The sequence below is a fragment of the Pelophylax lessonae genome (assembly GCF_965119305.1).
Source record: "Pelophylax lessonae genome assembly, chromosome: 2".
In the NCBI taxonomy this organism is placed as follows: domain Eukaryota; kingdom Metazoa; phylum Chordata; class Amphibia; order Anura; family Ranidae; genus Pelophylax; species Pelophylax lessonae.
In genome coordinates, this window is record NC_138769.1 from 729,057,191 (window position 1) to 729,078,908 (window position 21,718).

General features: G+C 45.7%; 1 protein-coding gene across 1 annotated transcript in view; it reads right to left on the reverse strand.

The window, feature by feature from the left end:
* The window catches only part of LOC309545657 (transient receptor potential cation channel subfamily M member 2-like), a gene marked incomplete at both ends in the record, with an annotated part of 173,037 nt that overhangs the window by 137,213 nt on the left and 14,106 nt on the right, over positions 1-21,718 (reverse strand). Inside the window, 5 exons of the mRNA XM_082244928.1 lie at positions 7,703-7,824; positions 9,872-9,974; positions 11,804-12,004; positions 15,903-15,964; positions 19,261-19,441. Coding sequence (XP_082101054.1) covers positions 7,703-7,824; positions 9,872-9,974; positions 11,804-12,004; positions 15,903-15,964; positions 19,261-19,441 — 669 coding nt within the window. The remainder of the gene's footprint in view (positions 1-7,702; positions 7,825-9,871; positions 9,975-11,803; positions 12,005-15,902; positions 15,965-19,260; positions 19,442-21,718) is intronic.

Below are 21,718 nucleotides of genomic sequence, written 5' to 3' on the forward strand. Positions count from 1 at the left end.
AAAAATCAACATCAACAAACAATACTACAGCAAATCACAACTAATTCTGCTGCAGCATTTTAAATGTGCAACCTAAACATGTTAGAATATATGACAATACCTTGCAGTCATATCAGAATATAATGCATGGCTGGCAAAAGACAATATACACTGACTGGCCACCTGTTCAATTGCATGGTAACACAAATTGCCAATTTGTGTTACCAATCACATGGCAGCAACTCAATACATTTAGGCATCTAGATGTAGTGAAGATGACTTGCTGAAATTCAAACCGAGTGTAGCACCCTCCTAGGTAGGTGTTAGTGAGAAAGTATAGTTTTGAGCTCTGTCTGCTTACCAGAGGGGCTGCAGGTAAATCTATATTGTTCTCTGCCTATCAGAGAGCAGGATCTGTTAGTGAGGTCTGCTCATTGTGCTCAGTATGCGATTCATTCAGTCTGGAGAGTGCTTCACGCTGGTCCAATGGGAAGGCTTGTTGGACAGTGGGTGGAAATCTGACGAATGGGTGCATAGGCTTTTGATACAGTCCTTATGATTGGCAGAAGGCAGGCTGCCTCGTTGCATGTTGGGATACTGTATAAAAGCCAGGAGCACATGTGCTCGGGGTCTTTCGTTGGAGAGCGGAGTCCCAGAGGGAGGGGGTGGCTGCCTTCTCCTCTGTAGAGGTGCCATGCAGTCTCAGGAGGTTGTTTTGAAGACCAGAGGAGTGGTCGCCAAAAGCTGAACTCAGAGGTCCAGGGAAGCTGACTGATAAAGGAGACACTGGAGATCCTGTTTCTGCAGTATTGTGAGTACAGGAACTTGTGTCAAGGGGCCTGACCTGAGGGGGGGTCAACCCTGCTCATAGGATAGTCAGTGGACTGATGTCAGCATAAAGAGTGTGCTAGGGAAAGTATCATGAAGATAAGATATTGTTCATCTTGTAAGAGAGAGTAAAGAAAACAAGAGACTTAACCCCATTCATCTAAAGTGACAGGATGAATTAAGAGCCTGGCTGTTCCATATCTTCTAGCAAAGTTGTGAAGATAGAAGTCTTTAGATATTGTGAATAGTTAAATTGGAGTATCCCACTATTTCCTTCTCCTATCACAATTACAAAATAAACAACAGAAAAAAAACCCTATACCCCTAGACTGTTTATTGCTGTGAAGAGCCAACAGGAGCAAGGAGGGATTTAGGAACTGTATCTACTTATAACCGTGTGCCGGTAACTAGTACTCCAATGGCCTCCATAGTCCCCAGATCTCAATCCAATAGAGCACCTTTGGTATGTGGTGGAACGGGAGATTCACATCATGGATGTGCAGCGTACAAATCTGCAGCATCTGCATGATGCTATCATGTCGGTGTAGCACCCTACAGGTGGGTGCTAGGTAAAATATATAGTGGGCCTTGTCTGCCTAACAGCAGGGCTGTGATTTGTTAGGTAGGGTGTCAGGACTTCCAGATGTGCCTGCTGAGGGGAGAAGTATCCCCACTGGCTCCTGTGAGAGGTTTCTCATAGGGCAGTGTGGGAAGCCCAATCAGGGGACACATCCCAGCTTGTAACTACCCCAGAAGGCAGATTAGGCTGCAAAGGATTCTGGGAGTGGGTATAAGTTTGGGAGAAAGTGCGTGACAGGTTATCTTTGGCGGGAGCAGAGTCCAAGGAAGGAGAGTGCAGCTGTCTCTCCTCCTGTCTGAGGAAGGTGGATGTCTCGGGGTGTCGCCTGAGTATCCAGAGAGCGCTGAGTTGAGCTGAGGGGATCCGGTGTGCCGAGAGCCTGAGGAGAGAGAGGGGTCCAGTCCCAGGAAAGCCTACACAGGTACACAGGTGAGTACTGAGGATTACCCCTGGGGTTTGCCTAAAGTGTTAGAGGGGACCACTCCGGAAGAGGTTCTGGGATCCAGTGTCAACTAGCTGTAAAGGGGATGGCTAGGTAGAGGACCCTGAAGTTGTAAAGGGGGTACCAGCAGTCTGGGCCCTGAATTGTACAGAGAGTGTCAGCGAAGCGACAGTTACACAGAGTTCTACATTATACTACCTCAAGCTTTACCAAGTGGGGGACAGTATTTAGTGACTTCCACAGCACAGCAGTGTCAGGAGCTCTACAACTCTTGGATCTGGCCGGGTGAATTCCCCATCTTTCTACGCAAAATATGGATCTGTGGAGGAAGATATAGATGATTGGGGATCCATGGAGGAAACGGAGTGGGAATGGGGATCAGAGACTGGCAGTAGCTCCCCAGGTCCCAATGTTGTTGTTCCTTTCGACCAAGAAGTCAAGGAGGCCATTGAGAGAGGAGAACTGGCTCAGAAATTGGGGTTTTGTGAGGCCTATGTCACCAGGGTTCCAGACCTCATCCCACCAGGGAATATTGCCAGGGCTCGAGATCAGAACATTGCCCATGAGGAAATGATCCAGAGGGTTCACACCCCTTTTTCTCCACCAGGGAGAGGTAACCGGAGGACCCTTCCCAGGTTATCCAGAATACAGCGTTGGATGCAAAAAAAGGTTGCACTGGAGTATGGTTATGACTACCGCTATGCTCCAAGGGAGGTCATGCTGCTGGTGGAGAAGTTTAGGGACTGGTGGTGTGATGAGCTTAATTGGGACTATCTCTTTGTTCCCAAACCATACCGGGACTCCCCCGAGGAGGGATTGAAAGAAACATTTGCTAAAGTAAAGGCTCAGTGGTTTTACGGGCACTCCATCTATATTGATAGTGTGGAGGTCCGCCGCCCGGATGGCTCGAGACATGCTTGGTCCATCCAGGTCAAGAATGAGAATGGAGAATATATCCAAGTGCCTCATCCCGAGTACTACATCTAAAAAGAAAGTGAGACTTTTCCAGTACCTCACCAAAAGTGGGAGGAATTCAGGAGTGACTAAGACCAGGAAAATTTGTGTGGACGGCTGGCTATCACAACTGACTAAGGAAATCTTTTGTTCAGAATATATGGTTGATACTGAATTGCAACTGTTGAAGTGATAAAGACCCCTTGGGCCATCGGGCCAGGATCTTTGGGAAAAAAAAAGGGGTCAAGTGTTGCATTATTAGACCTTCTTAGGCCATCGGGCCGGGGTCTGTTGTGGATTACAAATAGGCTGTGTGGGATCTCATCCACAGCCTTTACAGAAGAAGCTGTTACAAAAGTTTGTGAGGATCAAGAACTTTGGTGTGGGTGCCTTGGTGGACCCCTGTGATATTTCCCTAACTCAGCAGGACTGTAGGTCATGATAGACTGTGACCTGTCCTGTTTCCTTACTGAAGTGTTCAAAGAGACAGCAGAGGGCGCTGTGTTTCACTTCATACAAAAAGACTCTGTCTAGACCAGGGGTGGGGAACCTTTTTTCTACCAAGGGCCATTTGGATTTTTGTAACATCATTCGGGGGCCGCACAAAATGTAAGCATAAATGTAATAGGCATTGCTTTGCGGCAAAAAACGCTGTAAAAAATTTGAGGTCACAAAAGTGTGAACGGGGCCTTCATTAATCAAGGTATAGTGTGCCCTCTTTCAATGCAGACTGACCACAGCATGCCCCCTTTCAATGCAGACTGACCACAGCGTGCCCCCTTTAAATGCGGAGTGACCACAGCGTGCCCCCTTTCAATGCAGAGTGACCACAGCGTGCCCCCTTTCAATGCAGACTGACCACAGCATGCCCCCTTTCAATGCAGACTGACCACAGCGTGCCCCCCTTTCAATGCAGACTAACCACAGCGTGCCCCCCTTTCAATGCGGAGTGACCACAGCGTGCCCCCCTTTCAATGCAGACTAACCACAGAGTGCCCCCCTTTCAATGCGGAGTGACCACATCGTGCCCCCTTTCAATGCGGAGTGACCACAGCGTGCCCCCTTTCAATGCGGAGTGACCACAGCGTGACCCCTTTCAATGCGGAGAGTGACCACAGCGTGCCCCCTTTCAATGCGGAGTGACCACAGCGTGCCCCCTTTCAATGCGGAGTGACCACAGCGTGCCCCCTTTCAATGCAGAGTGCCACTTTCAATGCGGAGTGCCCAGAGCGTGCCCCCTTTCAATGTGGAGTGCCCAGAGTGTGCCCCCTTTTAATGCGGAGTGACCACAGCGTGCCCCCTTTCAATGCGGAGTGACCACAGTGTGCCCCCTTTCAATGCAGACTGACCACAGCGTACCCCCTTTCAATGCGGAGTGACCACAGCGTGCCCCCTTTCAATGCGGAGTGACCACAGCGTGCCCCCTTTCAATGCGGAGTGACCACAGTGTGCCCCCTTTCAATGTGGAGTGCCCACAGCGTGCCCCCTTTCAATGCGGAGTGCCCACAGCGTACCCCCTTTCAATGCGGAGTGCCCACAGCGTACCCCCTTTCAATGCGGAGTGACCACAGCGTGCCCCCTTTCAATGCGGAGTGACCACAGCGTGCCCCCTTTCAATGCGGAGTGACCACAGCATGCCCCCTTTCAATGCGGAGTGACCACAGCATGCCCCCTTTCAATGCGGAGTGCCCAGAGCGTGCCCCCTTTCAATGCAGAGTGCCACTTTCAATGCGGAGTGCCCAATGCGTGCCCCCTTTCAATGCGGAGTGCCCAGAGCGTGCCCCCTTTCAATGCGGAGTGCCCAGAGCGTGCCCCCTTTCAATGCGTAGTGCCCCCTTTCAATGCGGAGTGCCCAGAGCGTGCCCCCTTTCAATGCGGAGTGCCCCCTTTCAATGCGGAGTGCCCAGAGCGTGCCCCCTTTTAATGCGTAGTGCCCCCTTTCAATGCGGAGTGCCCAGAGCGTGCCCCCTTTCAATGCGGAGTGCCCCCTTTCAATGCGAGTGCCCAGAGCGTGCCCCCTTTCAATGCGGAGTGCCCCCTTTCAATGCGAGTGCCCAGAGCGTGCCCCCTTTCAATGCGGAGTGCCCCCTTTCAATACGAGTGCCCAGAGCGTGCCCCCTTTCAATGCGTAGTGCCCCCTTTCAATGCGAGTGCCCAGAGCGTGCCCCCTTTCAATGCGTAGTGCCCAGAGCGTGCCCCCTTTCAATGCGGAGTGCCCCCTTTCAATGCGGAGTGCCCAGAGCATGCCCCCTTTCAATGCGGATTGCCCAGAGCATGCCCCCTTTCAATGCGAGTGCCCAGAGCGTGCCCCCTTTCAATGCGGAGTGACCACAGCGTGCCCCCTTTCAATGACCACAATGCAGAGTGAACAGCGTGCCAAGCCCCAGTGCACTTAACTTACCTGTTGTAGCGGCGGGCGGCTTCCTCTCTTCGTCTCTTCGAGTCCTCCCGCGTCCCGCCTCCCTCCTCCTCCTCGGCCAATGACATTGGCCGAGGAGGAGGCGGATCTGTGAGACAGTAGCGAATTTTCATTCGCTATTGTCACACAAATGGGCGGGCTCGAGGTGCACTGCTCTGCTGCGCCTCGGGTCCACCCACAGTGTCAGAACGGAGCCATCGGCTCCTTCTGACACAGCAGCACGGGGGGGCGGATCGCAGCGATTGTGCGGGCCGGACAGAAGAATCATGCGGGCCGCATGCGGCCCGCGGGCCGGAGGTTCCCCACCCCTGGTCTAGACAGTCAGTGTTAGGGGACAAGCTCCTTCAAGTTAAAAAGAGGACCCCAGCGTGTCAAGACACTGGATGGCAGAGGCAGTCAGGGAGGGAGTGGAAAGGTCGCCCTTGAAATTTGGAGGAGGGTCTTTCCACTCAACTGTTCAGTGAGTTAGAAATGTAATGTGATTTCTATGTGATGAGATTGACTAACTTTTGCTTCCTTTTTCTCTATACAGGTGGGACCACCTTAGAGTTAGACAGTCATGATATTTGTATTGTATTTTTCCTTATTGTTCTCCACCAAATGAGTTTATTTGGTGGGGGGTGCATCAGTTTTCATGCACCTTAAAATATGTATATACATGTACAGCAGATTGTAAAGATATATTTTTTCACGCTAATTTATTCTGTAAATCTGTTTTTCCCTTTTCCCCCTTTCCAGGTTTGTGGGATACTCCTAGATTTTTGGCAGAGTTTTTGATAGGAGGTGGCTGCCTCAGAGTCACAGGGACCTGACTCATTTGGTGTGGGGTGGGTGTAGCACCCTACAGGTAAAAGAAAAGGAATTGGCAGCACTCCAGGTTGAGTCAAAATCCAGACTTATTGACTGGACATCCAAACATGACAATCGTGCCAAGGTAGACGCGTTTCACACACTGACTGTGTGCCTAATCATTACTGATAATGATTAGGCACACAGTCAGTGTGTGAAACGCGTCTACCTTGTCACGATTGTCATGTTTGGATGTCCAGTCAATAAGTCTGGATTTTGACTCAACCTGGAGTGCTGCCAATTCCTTTTCTTTTATCAAGTTTTCACGGAGGCGAGCCGGGGCATGCACCTGTGTGAGTCATCAGGCAATTACACCACCTTGAGCAGTGAGTCCTTGTCTGTTCAATTGCAATACCCTACAGGTAGGTGCTAGGTAAAATATATAGTGGGCCTTGTCTGCCTAACAGCAGGGCTGTGATTTGTTAGGTAGGGTGTCAGGACTTCCAGATGTGCCTGCTGAGGGGAGAAGTATCCCCACTGGCTCCTGTGAGAGGTTTCTCATAGGGCAGTGTGGGAAGCCCAATCAGGGGACACATCCCAGCTTGTAACTACCCCAGAGGGCAGATTAGGCTGCAAAGGATTTTAGGAGTGGGTATAATTTTGGGGGGGAGTGCGTGAAAGGTTGTCTTTGGCGGGAGCAGAGTCCCAGGAAGGAGAGTGCGGCTGTCTCTTCTCCTGTCTGAGGAAGGCGGATGTCTCGGGGTGTCGCCTGAGTATCCAGAGAGTGCTGAGTTGAGCTGAGGGGATCCGGTGTGCCGAGAGCCTGCGGAGAGAGAGAGAGGGGTCCAGTCCCAGGAAGGCCTACACAGGTCGTGAGTACTGAGGATTGCCCCTGGGGTTCTGCCTAGTGTCAGAGGGGACCACTCCGGAAAAGGTTCTGGAATCCAGTGTCAGCTAGCTGTAAAGGGGATGCCTAGGTAGAGGACCATGAAGTTGTAAAGGGGGTACAGGCAGTCTGGGCCCCGAATTGTACAGAGAGTGTCAGCGAAGCGACAGTTACACAGAGTTCTACATTATAATACCTCAAGCTGTACCAAGCGGGGGACAGTATTTAGTGACTTCCAAAGCACAGCAGAGTCAGGAGTTCTACAACTCAGTCTTGGATCGACAGGACTATAAGTCGGGGGTTCAACACTTCTTCAGCTACACAGAGAGTTCTCAGAGTCAGTGAGCGTTGGCTGGCGTCAAGGAAGCACCAAGGGGCATTTTTCAGTAACCAAGTCCCATGTGTAATTAGTTGGAGCCGCAAGGAGTATCCCACTCATTCCCTTCTCCCATCCCCTTTATATCAAATAAAAATCACAAACAAAGATGCCGGAGTTGTCGCTGCTTCAGTTGTCACACCCAGGGCTCACATGGGCTGGAGAGAGTACCGGTTCTAATGGCAGACCCACATCCGGCCATAGGCCTGGAAACCTTGCTACATCAGTATGGACAAAAATGTTTGAGGAATGCTTCCAACACCTTGTTGAATCTATGCTACAAAGAATTAGGAGCAGTTCTGAGGGCAAAAGGGGTCCAACCAGGTACTAGCAAGGCGTACCTAACAAAAGTGGCCAGTGAGTGTATATGTATTGTCACGATAATCAAAATAAGGGAATACAGACAATCAACTGGTAACATGTGACAACAAAAAATAAGTTTGTCCAACCTTCCAGGTCCACTCTTTAGTAAAGATCTGAGTCTCAGCAATGTCTGGCCGATTCCAGGACACGGCAAGTTTCAGCTGATGGTCCCAGTTCTCCTGGCCATTGTGATCAGCATTGTGGGAGGCTTAAAGACAGATATCAATGGTCATCTCATATGTTGTTTTTTTTTCACTTTCCATAAATACTTTACCTATCAAGTTAGCATAGCATTTGTGTCACTTCATTTATTTTCTGGCTTCTTTAAACACTTAAGCCCCGGAAGATTTTACCCCCTTCCGGACCAGGGCCTATTTTGCGATTCGGCACTGCGTGATTTTAACGGACAATTGCGCGGTCGTGCGACGCTGTACCCAAACTAATTTGACGTCCTTTTTTTCCCACAAACAGAGCTTTCTTTTGGTGGTATTTGATCACCTGTGCAATTTTTTGATCATGCGCTATAAACAAAAAAAGACGTCAATTTTGCAAAAATAGCAATATTTTTCACATTTTTTATATGAAATTCCCCCCAAAAAATGTAAAAATCTAAATTTTTTAACATTTTCGGCCAATTTGTTTTATGCTACATATGTTTGGTAAAAAAAAAAAAAATCGCAAAAAGCGTATTTTGATTGGTTTGCGCAAAAGTTATCGCGTTTACTAACAAAGGGAAAGATTTCTGTCATTTTTGTTGTTTTTTTTTTTTAACGCGTAATGGCAGCGATCTGCGATTTTTTTTGCGGTACTGCGACATTGCGGGGGACAGATCGGACCCTTGACTGACATTTTTGACACTTTTGGGGTTACCAGTGACATTTCTACAGTAATCAGTGCTATACATATGCACTGTTACTGTAAAATTACACTGGCAGTGAAGGGGTTAACTTTTTTTGAGAGAGAGGGGTGGTGTGTGTCCCTCAGGCGTGAATCTAACTGTGATTGGCTGTGGCTTGAGCTGTAGGAACAGTGATCAACGGTCCTACATAGTAGAACCGTATGATCACTGTTTCTACACAGGGGAGAATGACAGGCGGCTTGTTTACGCTAGCCGCCTGCCTTTCTCCCTTCACAGCGACGATCGCCGAGTGACCGGCGGACATCGGGTTCGCCGGTCACACGCGTGGGGGGGTCCGTGACCACGCGGGAGCGCGCCTCCGGGGGCGCTTGCTCGCTCCCTAGACCCTCACAGGCTAGCGACGTAGATCTACGTCACTCTGCCTGTGAGGGGCTGACCGCCGACATAAATAGTCGTGCGGCAGTCGGCAAGTGGTTAAACCTTAACCGGTAACACTGGAGGAAAGAGAATTGACCACCATGTCCTAACCTTCCCAGCAAAGATTTCCAGCCCAATCTATGTGTCCACTAGGGGTACTTTATCCCTGTTCTTGGGATACATCTGCAAATTGGAGTATTTTTGAAGCAACAATCTAATGGTGTAACAGATAGGTGATATGTAAAAAACAAACTTGAGGATATTACACTTTTCGAAGAACGAGGAACGGTCATACATGTGCATGCTTTACTCATAATATTTGAGTTCTCTTCAGGGGTGGCTGACAAGAAATGCCACATAGTATGGAGCACTTAGTAAAAATATGGAGCACTTAGTAAAAATACAACATTTGAAAACAATCAGTAATGCTTCTACTGTCATTAAAGTGGTTCTAAAGGTTAAAGGTTTTTACTGTAATGCATTCTATGATCTGGGGATCTCTCTATCCTCATTGGCTCACACAGTAGTGGAAGCCATTGCCTCCTGCTGCTGTCAATGACTGCCGGTGAGGAAATGAGTAGAAAGTGAGGCCGGAGCCGAGACACGCTCGTGTGTGTGAATGTACACACAGAGCGTGGCTCGGGAGTAAGCCTGCTTGAGTGCCCCCAAAGCAAAAGGCTTGCTACTGGGGGCACTTGGCAAGGTGGGAGGAGCCAGGACCGAAGGTGGGAGACCAAAAAAGAAGAGGATCGGCTGGTCTGTGCAAAACCATTACACAGAGCAGGAAAGTTCAACTTTTTTTTTTTAATTCCTTTAGAATCGCTTGAGAGTTTATCTTAGGTCACAGTTTATATCTATATACTGTATACACTTTAATGTGCAAGTCTAAAGTCTGCAAAACGTCTAGTGGAAAGAAGATACTTTTTCCTGTTATGGAGCCTCAGAGAAGTGTATTTTTCTGCTAGTGTCAATCTCTGACCTTTCAGCAAAGCTTGCAGGATTGCCACATCCATCCCTTGATCTCCAGCCTTCTGTTCTCGGAGGATGGTAAGCAGAGACCCCATGCGGACAATATCTTGAATCTGTGGAGAAATTTGGAAACACATATGAATATCTGAAATGCAGAGATGTATAGTAACTAAGTAGAACTACTTCACTACTGTACTTAAGTACCGAAAGGCGGTATCTGTACTTTCCTGGAGTAGAATTTTCTTCTCCTACTTCCACTTTTACTTCACTACATTTTTTCAATGATTTCAATACTTCTACTCCAATATTTTTTTTTTGTGCTGCATAGTTACTCGTTACTATTATAAAAATTACCACTGCCAGAACAGTAGATGGCAGGTTTCATGAAGCTCAAAAAAATGTGTATAATGTCATAATGTGTACTTTTGACTTCTTTTGACTTCTTTCTTTAACCACTTTACCACCGGAGGATTTTGCTGTCTTACGTCTGGGCCACTTTTTGCGATTCGGCGCTGTGCGAATTTAACTGACAATTGCGCAGTCATGCAATGCCGTACCCAAACTAAATTTACATCCTTTTTTTTCCCACAAACAGAGCTTTCTTTTGGTGGTATTTGATCACCTGTGTGATTTTTATTTTTTGCGCTATAAACAAAAAAATAGCGACAATTTTGAAAAAATAACAATATTTTTCACATTTTTTTATATGAAATCCCCCCCCAAAAAAATGTAAAAATTTAAATTTTTTATCATTTTAGGCCAATTTGTTTTCTGCTACATATTTTTGGTAAAAAAAAATCGCAATAAGCGTATTTTGATTGGTTTGCGCAAAAGTTATTGCGTTTACTAAGGGAAAGATTTCTGTCATTTTTGGTGTTTTTTTTTTTAACGAGTAATGGCGGCGATCTGCGATTTTTTTTGCGGGACTGCGACATTGCGGCGGACAGATCGGACCCCTGACTGACATTTTTTACACTTTTGGGGTTACCAGTGACATTACTACAGTAATCAGTGCTATAAATATGCACTGTTACTGTAAAAATGACACTGACAGGGAAGGGGTTAATTTTATTGGAGAGGGAGGGGTTAATGTATGCCTGGTGCTTACTGACATGTGTGGGGGGAGGTGACTGAGTGACACAGGGACAGATCGCAGGTTCAGCTATGCTGAACCCTGCAATCTGACCCTGCCTGTCACTTAGGAGATCTCCAGACTCGATTCCCCGACGATCGGGGAAGAGCAGCGGCGATCGCCACTGCTCCTCCCCTGCCTCGACTCCCGCTGTGACTGAATACAGCGGGAGCGAGCCTCCGGCGGCGCGCGCGCGCCGCCGAGAAAGGGGAGTGTCTGGAGACGTAGGTCTACGTCACCAGACGATAACGAACCACTTTGCCCCAGTAGAGCTCTAGTGAGCAGCGGTAAAGTGGTTAATAACTTTAATAACTTTAACTTTAATAAACTTTTGACTTCTTTCTTTAATAACTACATAACACAGTACTTGTACTTTTACTTTCAGTACTTGAGTAGCAAAATTTTTTAAAAAAACTACTTGCAATGCAAGTACAATAAATGTTGAATACTTTAGTACTTCTACTCAAGGCACTTTTTGATCGAGCACTTCCACTTCTACTCAAGTCACTTTTTGATCGAGCACTTGTACTTTTACTCAAGTATGGATTTCGAGTACTTTATACAACTCTGCTGAAATGGGATTAAGCGTATGTCTTAGCCAAAGACTGCTTCCATGGTAATCGTTCATAACTTGTAGAGGCACAAAATCAGAACCTTTCGGAAATGTACTTTTCTATGTACAAAGAAAAAAAGAATACGCTAGACCTCGCCATGGTATTGCACATGGCTGAGCTTTGTAAAAGGTGTTAGACAGTAAATACTGAAGAAGTAAAAAAGGAAATGATGAGACATTGAGTGACCATAACTCACTTTCTTGGTCCACATGATGATTTGTCCTTCCGTGAAACTGTCATATGACTCTGAAAAAAGATTTTGCAGCTTCTCCTTAATGAGGTTGATGGTAATCCTGGAGGAACTTAGATTCGCTACCTGTGCTATGATGTCAGCAACTCGACCAGATCCCTCCACAATGACACATGGTGTGTTGTTACACATTGAACTGTAGATGGTCTGTAATAAGGAACAATTAGAACATTGGAGAGAAGAGGATTAACTACACTCTCTGGTGGAAAATAAGTATCTCAGATAGAAATCTCTTTTTTAGATCTATGTAGTACAAACATCTGTACATGGAAACATCATCTATAGCATGGGTGTCCAACCTTTTGGCTTCTCTGGGCCACACTGAGTGTAGAGAAATTGTCCCGGGCCGCGCATATAATATATACTATATTAAAAAAGAATAGCGCAACCATGCAAAAGAAATGACTATTAAATATGGAGACAATCCATAAATAAAAATGGGGATTTGGTCCCACCATATGGCCATATCGTGCTCAAGCCCACCACTGCGTCAAAGTACCCCATTGTCAGTGGGTCCTACACTATCCATAGAAAAGGGGTGAATCCAGCCTCTCCAACCCTTGGAGACAACACTCCTTGCTGGGAAAGATGTGCTAATGCACTACAAAGGACTCCTCCTGTATCTACTTGATGGTGGACTCTGATAGAGTACTTTGGGGTACTTTGACGCAGTGGTGGGCTTGAGCACGATATGGCCATATGGTGGGACTAAACCCCCATTTTTTTTTATGGATTGTCTCCATATTTAATAGTCATTTCTTTTGCATGGTTGCGCTATTCTTTTTTAATATACATGTTGCTTGGTCCATAGCTGCACCAGCTTTAGATATACATGTTCAGGGTTTGCTCCCCCAATTTTTTGCTTGTTTAATATATACTATAGTTAAGGTATATAAGTAATAAAACGCAGCTGCGCCCTTCCCGTGCTGCCGCGTCCACCCCAGCACTAATTTAACACAACTAGTGGATGATCCCCTCCAAGGCTGCCTCTGTGGCCATGCCCCCGACTCAACTTCCTTCCTCCCCAGCAAAAAAATAAAAAATTGTCAGGGGGCAGTGGGCCGCATTGCCTGTGGTTCCGGGCCGCATGCGGCCCCCGGGCCGCAGGTTGGACATGCCTGATCTATAGTATGGTCTGTATTACACATGCTTTCAAAGCATACATGCAGCCTTTCCAGAACCAATCTGATACCAGAAAAGGTTTATTTATGTAGCACCCTCCTAGATAGGTGCTAGGTAGGCAGAGTAGTTTTGGCTCTGTCTGCTTAACAGCAGAGCAGCAGGCTAAATGTATATGCCCCCTGCTTCTCAGGGAGCAGTATTTCTTAGTTAGGCTTGCTCCATGTGTCCAGTGTGTGATTTATCTGGGCTGAGGGAGTGTCCCCACTGTGTTCAATGGGGAGGCACATTGGACAGTGGAGGAAACCCAGGCAGTGATACACAGGCTTTGTTACTGCACCAGGGATTGGCACAGACTGCTGTTTTGGTGCATTATGGGGCAGGATATATAAAGCCAAGGACACATGTGCTCAGGGTCTTTGGGTGGGAAGCCAGGTCCCAGAAGGAGGGTGATGGCTGTCTCCTCTTCTGCAGCAGTGGATGGTGGTCACAGGCAGTCGACATGGTGAACCAGGGTGTGTGGCTGAATCCGGAGGTCCAAGAGAAGCTGACTGGTGGAGTTGGGGCATTGGTGACACTGGAAAAACAGTGTCCATGAGTACAGAGGAACTTGCCCGGGGTCTGCCCTGGAAGGGGGGCACTCCAGAGTGTAGGAGTCAGTGGACGGGTGTCAGCTTCACAGAGAGAGAGAAAAGGGGTGCCAGGTTAGAACCCTGAAGATAATTACAAGTAGGAACACTTAAATTACCTTCATTCCAGTGGCAGAGTGAAGCAGCGGCCTTGCCGCATCCTCAAGTCAGATGTCCTCAATACTGTGAATAGTTACTAGTTAGAGTATCCCACTCATCCCTTCTCCTATCCCAGTTCTAAATAAAACTACAAAACAACATCCCCTGGACTGATCATTGACTGAGCCAAGTACTTAAAGTGATAACTTTCTGCAAGCAGTTGCTACGTGTAACCCAGGGGAATCCAGAAAGTGTTATATCCAGCAGTCCTCTAGGGGGCAGTGCTACATTTACAATCTATATAAAAAAAAAGGTTTGCTTTCTATCAAACTCCACCTTAATCCTTATCAGCTGTATCTAGGCCTGCAGCCAAATGGCATTTACTAAATGGCAATGACACACTTGCACATTCCATGAAAAAAGCATGTGCGTTCCATGAACAAAAAAAATCAGTAAACTACCTTCAGATAGAGTATTATCATCCAAGGGGATTACAATGTGTAGCTTTATTGACAAGAAACAAGAGTCTTCAGCTGTAAGCAGTGGTGTATTTTGTTTTTGCACTGCCCTAGGCAAGACTAAAATTGGGCGCCCCCCCCCCTCCCCCTCCTATGTAAAATTGTCCCACTCATTTTTTTAACGGATGTGACTCCCTCCAAAATTTAAGGACTACAAGTCCCAGCATGAACCACTGAGATCTCACGAGGGGGTGGGAGAGAGAGAGGGGGGTGGATGAGGGGGGATGGGAGAGAGGGGGGGAGTGGGTGAGGAAGGGAGACAGGGAGGGGTGAGAGAGAGGGGGGGTGAGAGAGAGAGAGGGGGATGAGAGAGAGAGAGAGAGGGGGTGAGAGAGAGAGGGGGGTGAGAAGGGGGATGAGAGAGAGAGGGAGGTGAGAGGGGGGGGGGTGAGAGAGAGAGAGAGAGGGGGAGGGGGAGAGAGGAGAGAGGGGGGATGAGAGGGAGAGAGGGGGGGAGTGAGAGAGAGAGAGGGGGGATATGAGAGAGAGAGAGAGAGAGAGAGAGAGAGAGAGAGAGAGTGGGGATGAGAGAGAGAGAGAGAGTGGGGGGATGAGAGAGAAAAGGGGGGATGAGAGAGAGAAGGGGGGATGAGAGAGAGAGGGGGGGTGAGAGATAGAGAGGGGGGATGAGAGAGAGGAGGGGGGTGAGAAAGAGAAGAGGGGGTTGAGAAAGAGAGGAGGGGGTGAGAGAGGCGGCTCTAGCAACCAGTGGCCAATAGAGTCTCAGTTGGAGGAGGGGGGTGGATTTTTTGCTGCCCCCCAGTAAAGTGCTGCCCTAGGCCTGGGCCTTGTCGGCCTAGGCCAAAATACAGCACTGGCTCTAAGTACAGGGGACATTGGAAGATCAACGTGGTCTTTATAAAGATTTACAGGCTTCTCAGTAAAAGATGAACTTTGGGATAAGCAGATTGTGACGGTAGTCACCATCGCTGGGAATGAAAGACAGACACTATATGTGTGGCCCTTGGAGTAATGTTACTTTGGATTCAAGTCCATGTCTCCCCAAGACAGTCAGACTCATAGCAGATGCTAATATCATCAGCTCAACCACCTGTCTTCCACACATTAAGTGTGCTAATTTACTCACCTATTGTCTACTGTGGGGATGTTTTTATACTTAGGATAATGTGTATTGTTTTAGCCTTGTTGCAGTGCTGAGGTAATTAACATGTTAATGATAGCATTGTCTGGGTGTGGATTCCCATTCACCTACTGTTTCTGTCCAGATGGCTAGGTAATTAGTTCAGGTTAATTATATTTCTGTACACAATTTCATCTGCATAGGATACTGTAATCAGGCACCTGACCTGGTGGGTTAATCTGATCAAGAGGGGATGTCCTCCAGTTTGGTATATATTGTGTGTGAGTCCGCTCAATAAAGGTTCCAGAACTTATACAAGCTATTCTCAGCTAGTTTTGTGTGGGGACAGCTAGAATATCTGATATCTATGTTCAAGACTTAAGGAAGCGGTATGCTGACAGAAGCACACAAGCGAATTGTGGGTTGCAGTTCCATTACACAGATATTGTTTAATTACAAGAGTCATTTTTTCACACTTGAATCTTGCTGCCAGCTTAACAAACTAATGACTGAGCTTGCAAAGGTATTTGGTGTTAACAATGTGCTTTTATACCTACAATATGGCAACTATAGACCTGATTGGGCATTTATAAACTCACATCCAATGTTCCGGGACCTCCTTCCAGCACCACACACACTATGGGGATTTTAATGGCTGTTCCTGGAATAGAGAAATAAAATAACATAAAATTGCATCTTAGCTTATTGTGGGATGAAAATATCCTACTGTTACAGTTCCAAATACGCAGTCTGTGAGTACATTGTATATATATGTTCACAATTAATCTTTTCTGAGCCATGAACGTTTGAATGCTCATTTATCCCAGGATTGGCATTTTGGGGTTGATTTACTAAAACTGGAGAGTGCAAAAACTGGTTCAGCTGTGCATGGTAGCCAATCAGTTTCAGCTTGTTACGTTTTGGCAAAAAAGAACCCCAAAAAAACTGGAAGCTAATTGGTTTGCAGAGCTGCACCAGATTTTGCACTCTCCAGTTTTAGTAAATCAACCCCTTTGTGTTTGGTGGGTAATGGAGAGGTAAAATATCTAATCTAAGTAGGAACAGTAAATGAATGGACTTCTCTAAAAAGAGGGGAAATACAATTTTATCTGGCACCAAAAAACCAGTGTCCCCATTCAAAGATTTCCCTTCAATCCCTATTCTGGTGACTGCCATAAAATTTAGAATTCCCATCACTTTCTGTCCAAACACAATGGTCAACATCAAAAATAGAGGCGGTGAATCTCCCTAGCAGGGACACAGAAAGCAATAAAACCTGACAGAGGACCTAACCAGTCCCTACTATATTAAAGTTTGGGCTTTAGATACACTTTAAACCAAATAATGACAACTTGTAGCTCTCATGGGCATTACTTTTGTTATCTCCATGGCAGGGACAGGGGTGGGTTGGTACACTTGACATCTAATATAAAGTGCTTCCACTCTCTCTTCTGCTTGGAGTTTTCAACAGGAAAAAGAGCACAACAGGGTGGGTAGGAACACCCTAACCACCAAGATGGATGAGAAAAGGACAAGGAATCATGGAAAAAGATCCAACTCTTGGAGGGCTCAGTAAATTTGGTGTCAGGGGAAAGAGGGTTACCAGATCTACCTACAGTATTTAGTTTCTGTAGGCTGACACTTTAATGTTTAGAGTAAGGTCACTTGTGGGCCATCCATATATGTCTCTCTACCATACAATGGTAAACGTTGCCAATAATAAGAACAGAGAATTCTGACAAGTTCTCCTTCAAGTTATAAATCCCTCCAATATTGTAAATCCATCCGTCCATTTCTCTTCGTCATATCACCCTATCTGCCTGGTTTGCCAGTAGGGATGATCGAACGGTTCGGGTCGACCATCGGTTCGATCCGAACATTGACCGTTCAAGGTTTGGCCAAATTTAGAACTTTTTGCTGAAAAAGTTCGGAATTCGGCAACCAGAACCGACCAAAATGCAATGGGACAGGAAATGGGCTTTAAAAGCCCATGATTGGACCAGAACCATTAGCAAAAGCCAATTGAGGGGGCAGGAGAATGCTGGGAATGTGATTGGAGTGACTAGGGGGTACAGAGGCCAATCCTTAGTGAATACGCCCCCCCAGTATATAAGATAGCCCCGCCAAATTCCTAGCATTTTAATACAGGGACGTGGAAGAGAGTGGAAGCAGTTCTGTTACTTCTGCTTCAAAAGTGTCATTTAGCAATTATTAGTGTGAGGAAAGGGATATCTAGTGTAGTTAGGGTGCTATTTTCCACTATAATTAGCTTCAAAAATCTAGTTTCTGTAGGGAAAGTGTTAAGTGCCAGGGTGACCGTAGTGTAGTGTAGGGTGAACTGACCCTGACTGCTATGGCAGGGTGACCAAACCCTTTCATGTCAGGGTGACCGCTATAGAGAAAAGATCGTTTCTCTTAGGTGACTTATAGAACAGCGATATGGCTTCTCGACGGTCAGCCTGCTTTTTGCTGCAGGCGTTTATTGGGCTTTTTTGAGGACATGTTTGGAGTCAGGCATGACATCTGAACTTGTGTATAGGGGTATATATACACACACATGTATGTATATATACACCTACACATATATAGGTGTGAAAAGAGCAGAACACTATGCTTGCGCTAATGAAATAATTAACAGGCATATGGCTCCGCTCCTATCACACCTTTATGTGTGTATGTGTATAATACATATAAGTGTGTGTGTATATATACCCCTATACAGAAGTTCAGATGTTTTGCCTGCCTCCAAAGACCCCCAAAAAATGCCCAAAAAAAACGCCTGCGCCAAAAAAAAGCGCCCAGGTGTGTTATTGCAGGCGTTTTTTTGGGCATTTTTTTTGGGTCTTTGGAGTCAGGCATGACATCTGAACTTGTGTATAGGGGTATATATACACACACATGTATGTATATATACACATACACATATATAGGTGTGATAGGAGCGGAGCCATATGCCTGTTAATTATTTCATTAGCGCAAGCATAGTGTTCTGCTCTTTTCACACCTATATATGTGTAGGTGTATATATACATACATGTGTGTGTATATATACCCCTATACACAAGTTCAGATGTCATGCCTGACTCCAAAGACCCCAAAAAATGCCCAAAAAAAAACGCCTGCAATAACACACCTGGGCATTTTTTTTTTTTCGGTGCAGGCATTTTTTTGGGCATTTTTTGGGGTCTTTGGAGGCAGGCAAAACATCTGAACTTCTGTATAGGGGTATATATACACACACACTTATATGTATATATACACATAAACATATATAGGTGTGAAAGGAGAGAAGCCATATGGGTGTTAATTATTTCATTAGCGCAAGCATAGTGTTCTGCTACTTTCACACCTATATATGTGTATGTGTATATATACATATAAGTGTGTGTGTATATATAACCCTACACAGAAGTTCTGATGTTATGCCTGCTTCCAATAACCCCCAAAAAATGCCCAAAAAAACGCTTGCTACAAAACCGGCAAGGTGTGAAAATAGCGGAGCCATATCCCTGTTCTATAAGTGACCTAATAGAAACAATCTTTTTTTTTTCTGGTTCTGGACATGCTACCGAGCTGAAACTTCACAGGTACAATTTTTAGACCCCCCAGACACTAAATCCAAAGACAAAATAAAAAAATCTCTTTTTTTTTTTCAATAATTTTTTCAATAATTGGCTCTCTATCAAAAATGACAATTTTTAAGAACTTTTTTTTGTGTGACTAATAGTCTCTGGGGCATGACCCAGAACCCTAGGCACTTTTTAGGGGCATTTATTGGGTTTTAGGGCTTCAAAATGTTTTTTTTTGATTACCGAAGTTTGGGTCCCATTGATTTCAATGGGGTTCTGAAATCTGGGCGAACTTTCTGGAAGTTCTGTTGTTCTGGTCAAACCGAACTTTTGAAAAGTTCGATCATCCCTATTTACCAGCTGAACTTCCATATAATCCTCCCCTTACCTCCTCTTTCCATTGTTTGTTCAGAGATAAATTTCTCCAGGCGAGTTCTTAGTGGTATTTCCACACCATAGCATCCATGTGTCCCATCATCCACCAGTATGAAGTGTGTGTGGTTGTTGTCCAGACAGCACAGCCTCCCCTGTGATCCTTCATCCATGGGGTACAGGGCAGGAGCTCCCCCCTACAGACAAATTCACATAAAAGGAAAAATTTGAATAGCATCTGACATCAAGTCATGGCACTTTTGTAGAAATGTGAGAGCTAGGGGACAGATTAAAAATGGCAGCTACAGCCAAACATAGCAATCTGTGACAGGATGCATATAGTGCCTTGAAAAAGTATTCATACCCCTTGACATTTTCCGCGTTTTGTCATGTTACAAACAAAAGCGTAAATGTATTCTATTGGGATTTTTTCCAAATTGTTTACAAATAAATATCTGAAAAGAGTGGCATGCATTTGTATGCAGCCCCCCTGAGTCGATGCTTTCTAGAACCACCCTTCGCTGAAATCACAGCTTCAAGTCTTTTGGGGGATTTCTCTACCAGCTTTGCACATCTATAGAGGGAAATTTTGGCCATTCACTGGGAAGCTCAGTGTGCTGCTGCTTCTCCTCCACCAGCTATTATGCAGCTGAGAACAGGGGGAATGTGATAATTTATAAAAAAAAGGGAAAAAAGGGATTTATAATGTATTTTTATATTTATACACAAACATTTTGCCTTTCATTTCTATTTTAAACTGAATGGGTTGTTTTACAAGGTGATCGTTTACAATCACTTTAACTGAAATTGCACTTACCGCTGGTGGATCCCAATGCTCTACTGGAACAAATGAAAAAATGTAAATCACAAGTTTCTGGAGCTGACATATGCAGTGGCAGGGCAGGCCACAGAGCAATGATTTTAGCCAAGCAGCTTATAGGGATTCTGGGGGAGGGCATAGCAGCTCATTAGATATAATTGTATTAAAAGTCCTCTGCCATAGGGTACTGCAATATGCAGGACCGGCTGGCTGCCATATAGGATGGTCCAGTGTGCAGGTTCTGCTAGAGATTGAATTTTAATAGAAGATTCAGTTCTAAGCTGAGTGCTAGATTAGCAGCCACTAGATATAACTGAGCACTAGAGGGCAGCCCAATAGATATAACTGAGCCCTAGATAGCAGCCCAATAGATATAACTGAGCCCTAGATAGCAGCCCAATAGATATAACTGAGCCCTAGATAGCAGCCCAATAGATATAACTGAGCCCTAGATAGCAGCCCAATAGATATAACTGAGCCCTAGATAGCAGCCCAATAGATATAACTGAGCCCTAGATAGCAGCCCAATAGATATAACTGAGCCCTAGATAGCAGCCTACTAGATATAACTGAGCACTAGATAGCAGCCCACTAGATATAACTGAGCATTAGATAGCAGCCCACCAGATATAACTGAGCACTAGATAGCAGCCCACTAGATATAACTGAGCATTAGATAGCAGCCCACCAGATATAACTGAGCACTAGATAGCAGCCCACTAGATATAACTGAGCATTAGATAGCAGCCCACTAGATATAACTGAGCATTAGATAGCAGCCCACCAGATATAACTGAGCACTAGATAGCAGCCCACTAGATATAACTGAGCATTAGATAGCAGCCCACTAGGTGTAACTGAACATTAGATAGCAGCCCAATAGATATAATTGAGCCCTAGATAGCAGCCCACTAGATATAACTGAGCTTTAGATAGCAGCCCACTAGATATAACTGAGCACTAGATAGAAGCCCACTAGACAGCAGCCCACTAGATATAACTGAGCATTAGATAGCAGCCCACTAGATAGCAGCCCACTAGATATAACTGAGCATTAGATAGCAGCCCACTAGGTGTAACTGAACATTAGATAGCAGCCCAATAGATATAATTGAGCCCTAGATAGCAGCCCACTAGATATAACTGAGCACTAGATAGCAGCCCACTAGATAGCAGCCCACTAGATATAACTGAGCATTAGATAGCAGCCCACTAGATATAACTGAGCACTAGATAGAAGCCCACTAGACAGCAGCCCACTAGATATAACTGAGCATTAGATAGCAGCCCACTAGATATAACTGAGCACTAGATAGCAGCCCACTAGATAGCAGCCCACTAGATATAACTGAGCATTAGATAGCAGCCCACTAGATATAACTGAGCACTAGATAGCAGCCCACTAGATAGCAGCCCACTAGATGTAACTGAGCATTAGATAGCAGCCCACTAGATATAACTGAGCACTAGATAGAAGCCCACTAGATATAACTGAGCATTAGATAGCAGCCCACTAGATAGCATCCCACTAGATATAACTGAGCTTTAGATAGCAGCCCACTAGATATAACTGAGCACTAGATAGAAGCCCACTAGATAGCAGCCCACTAGATATAACTGAGCTTTAGATAGCAGCCCACTAGATATAACTGAG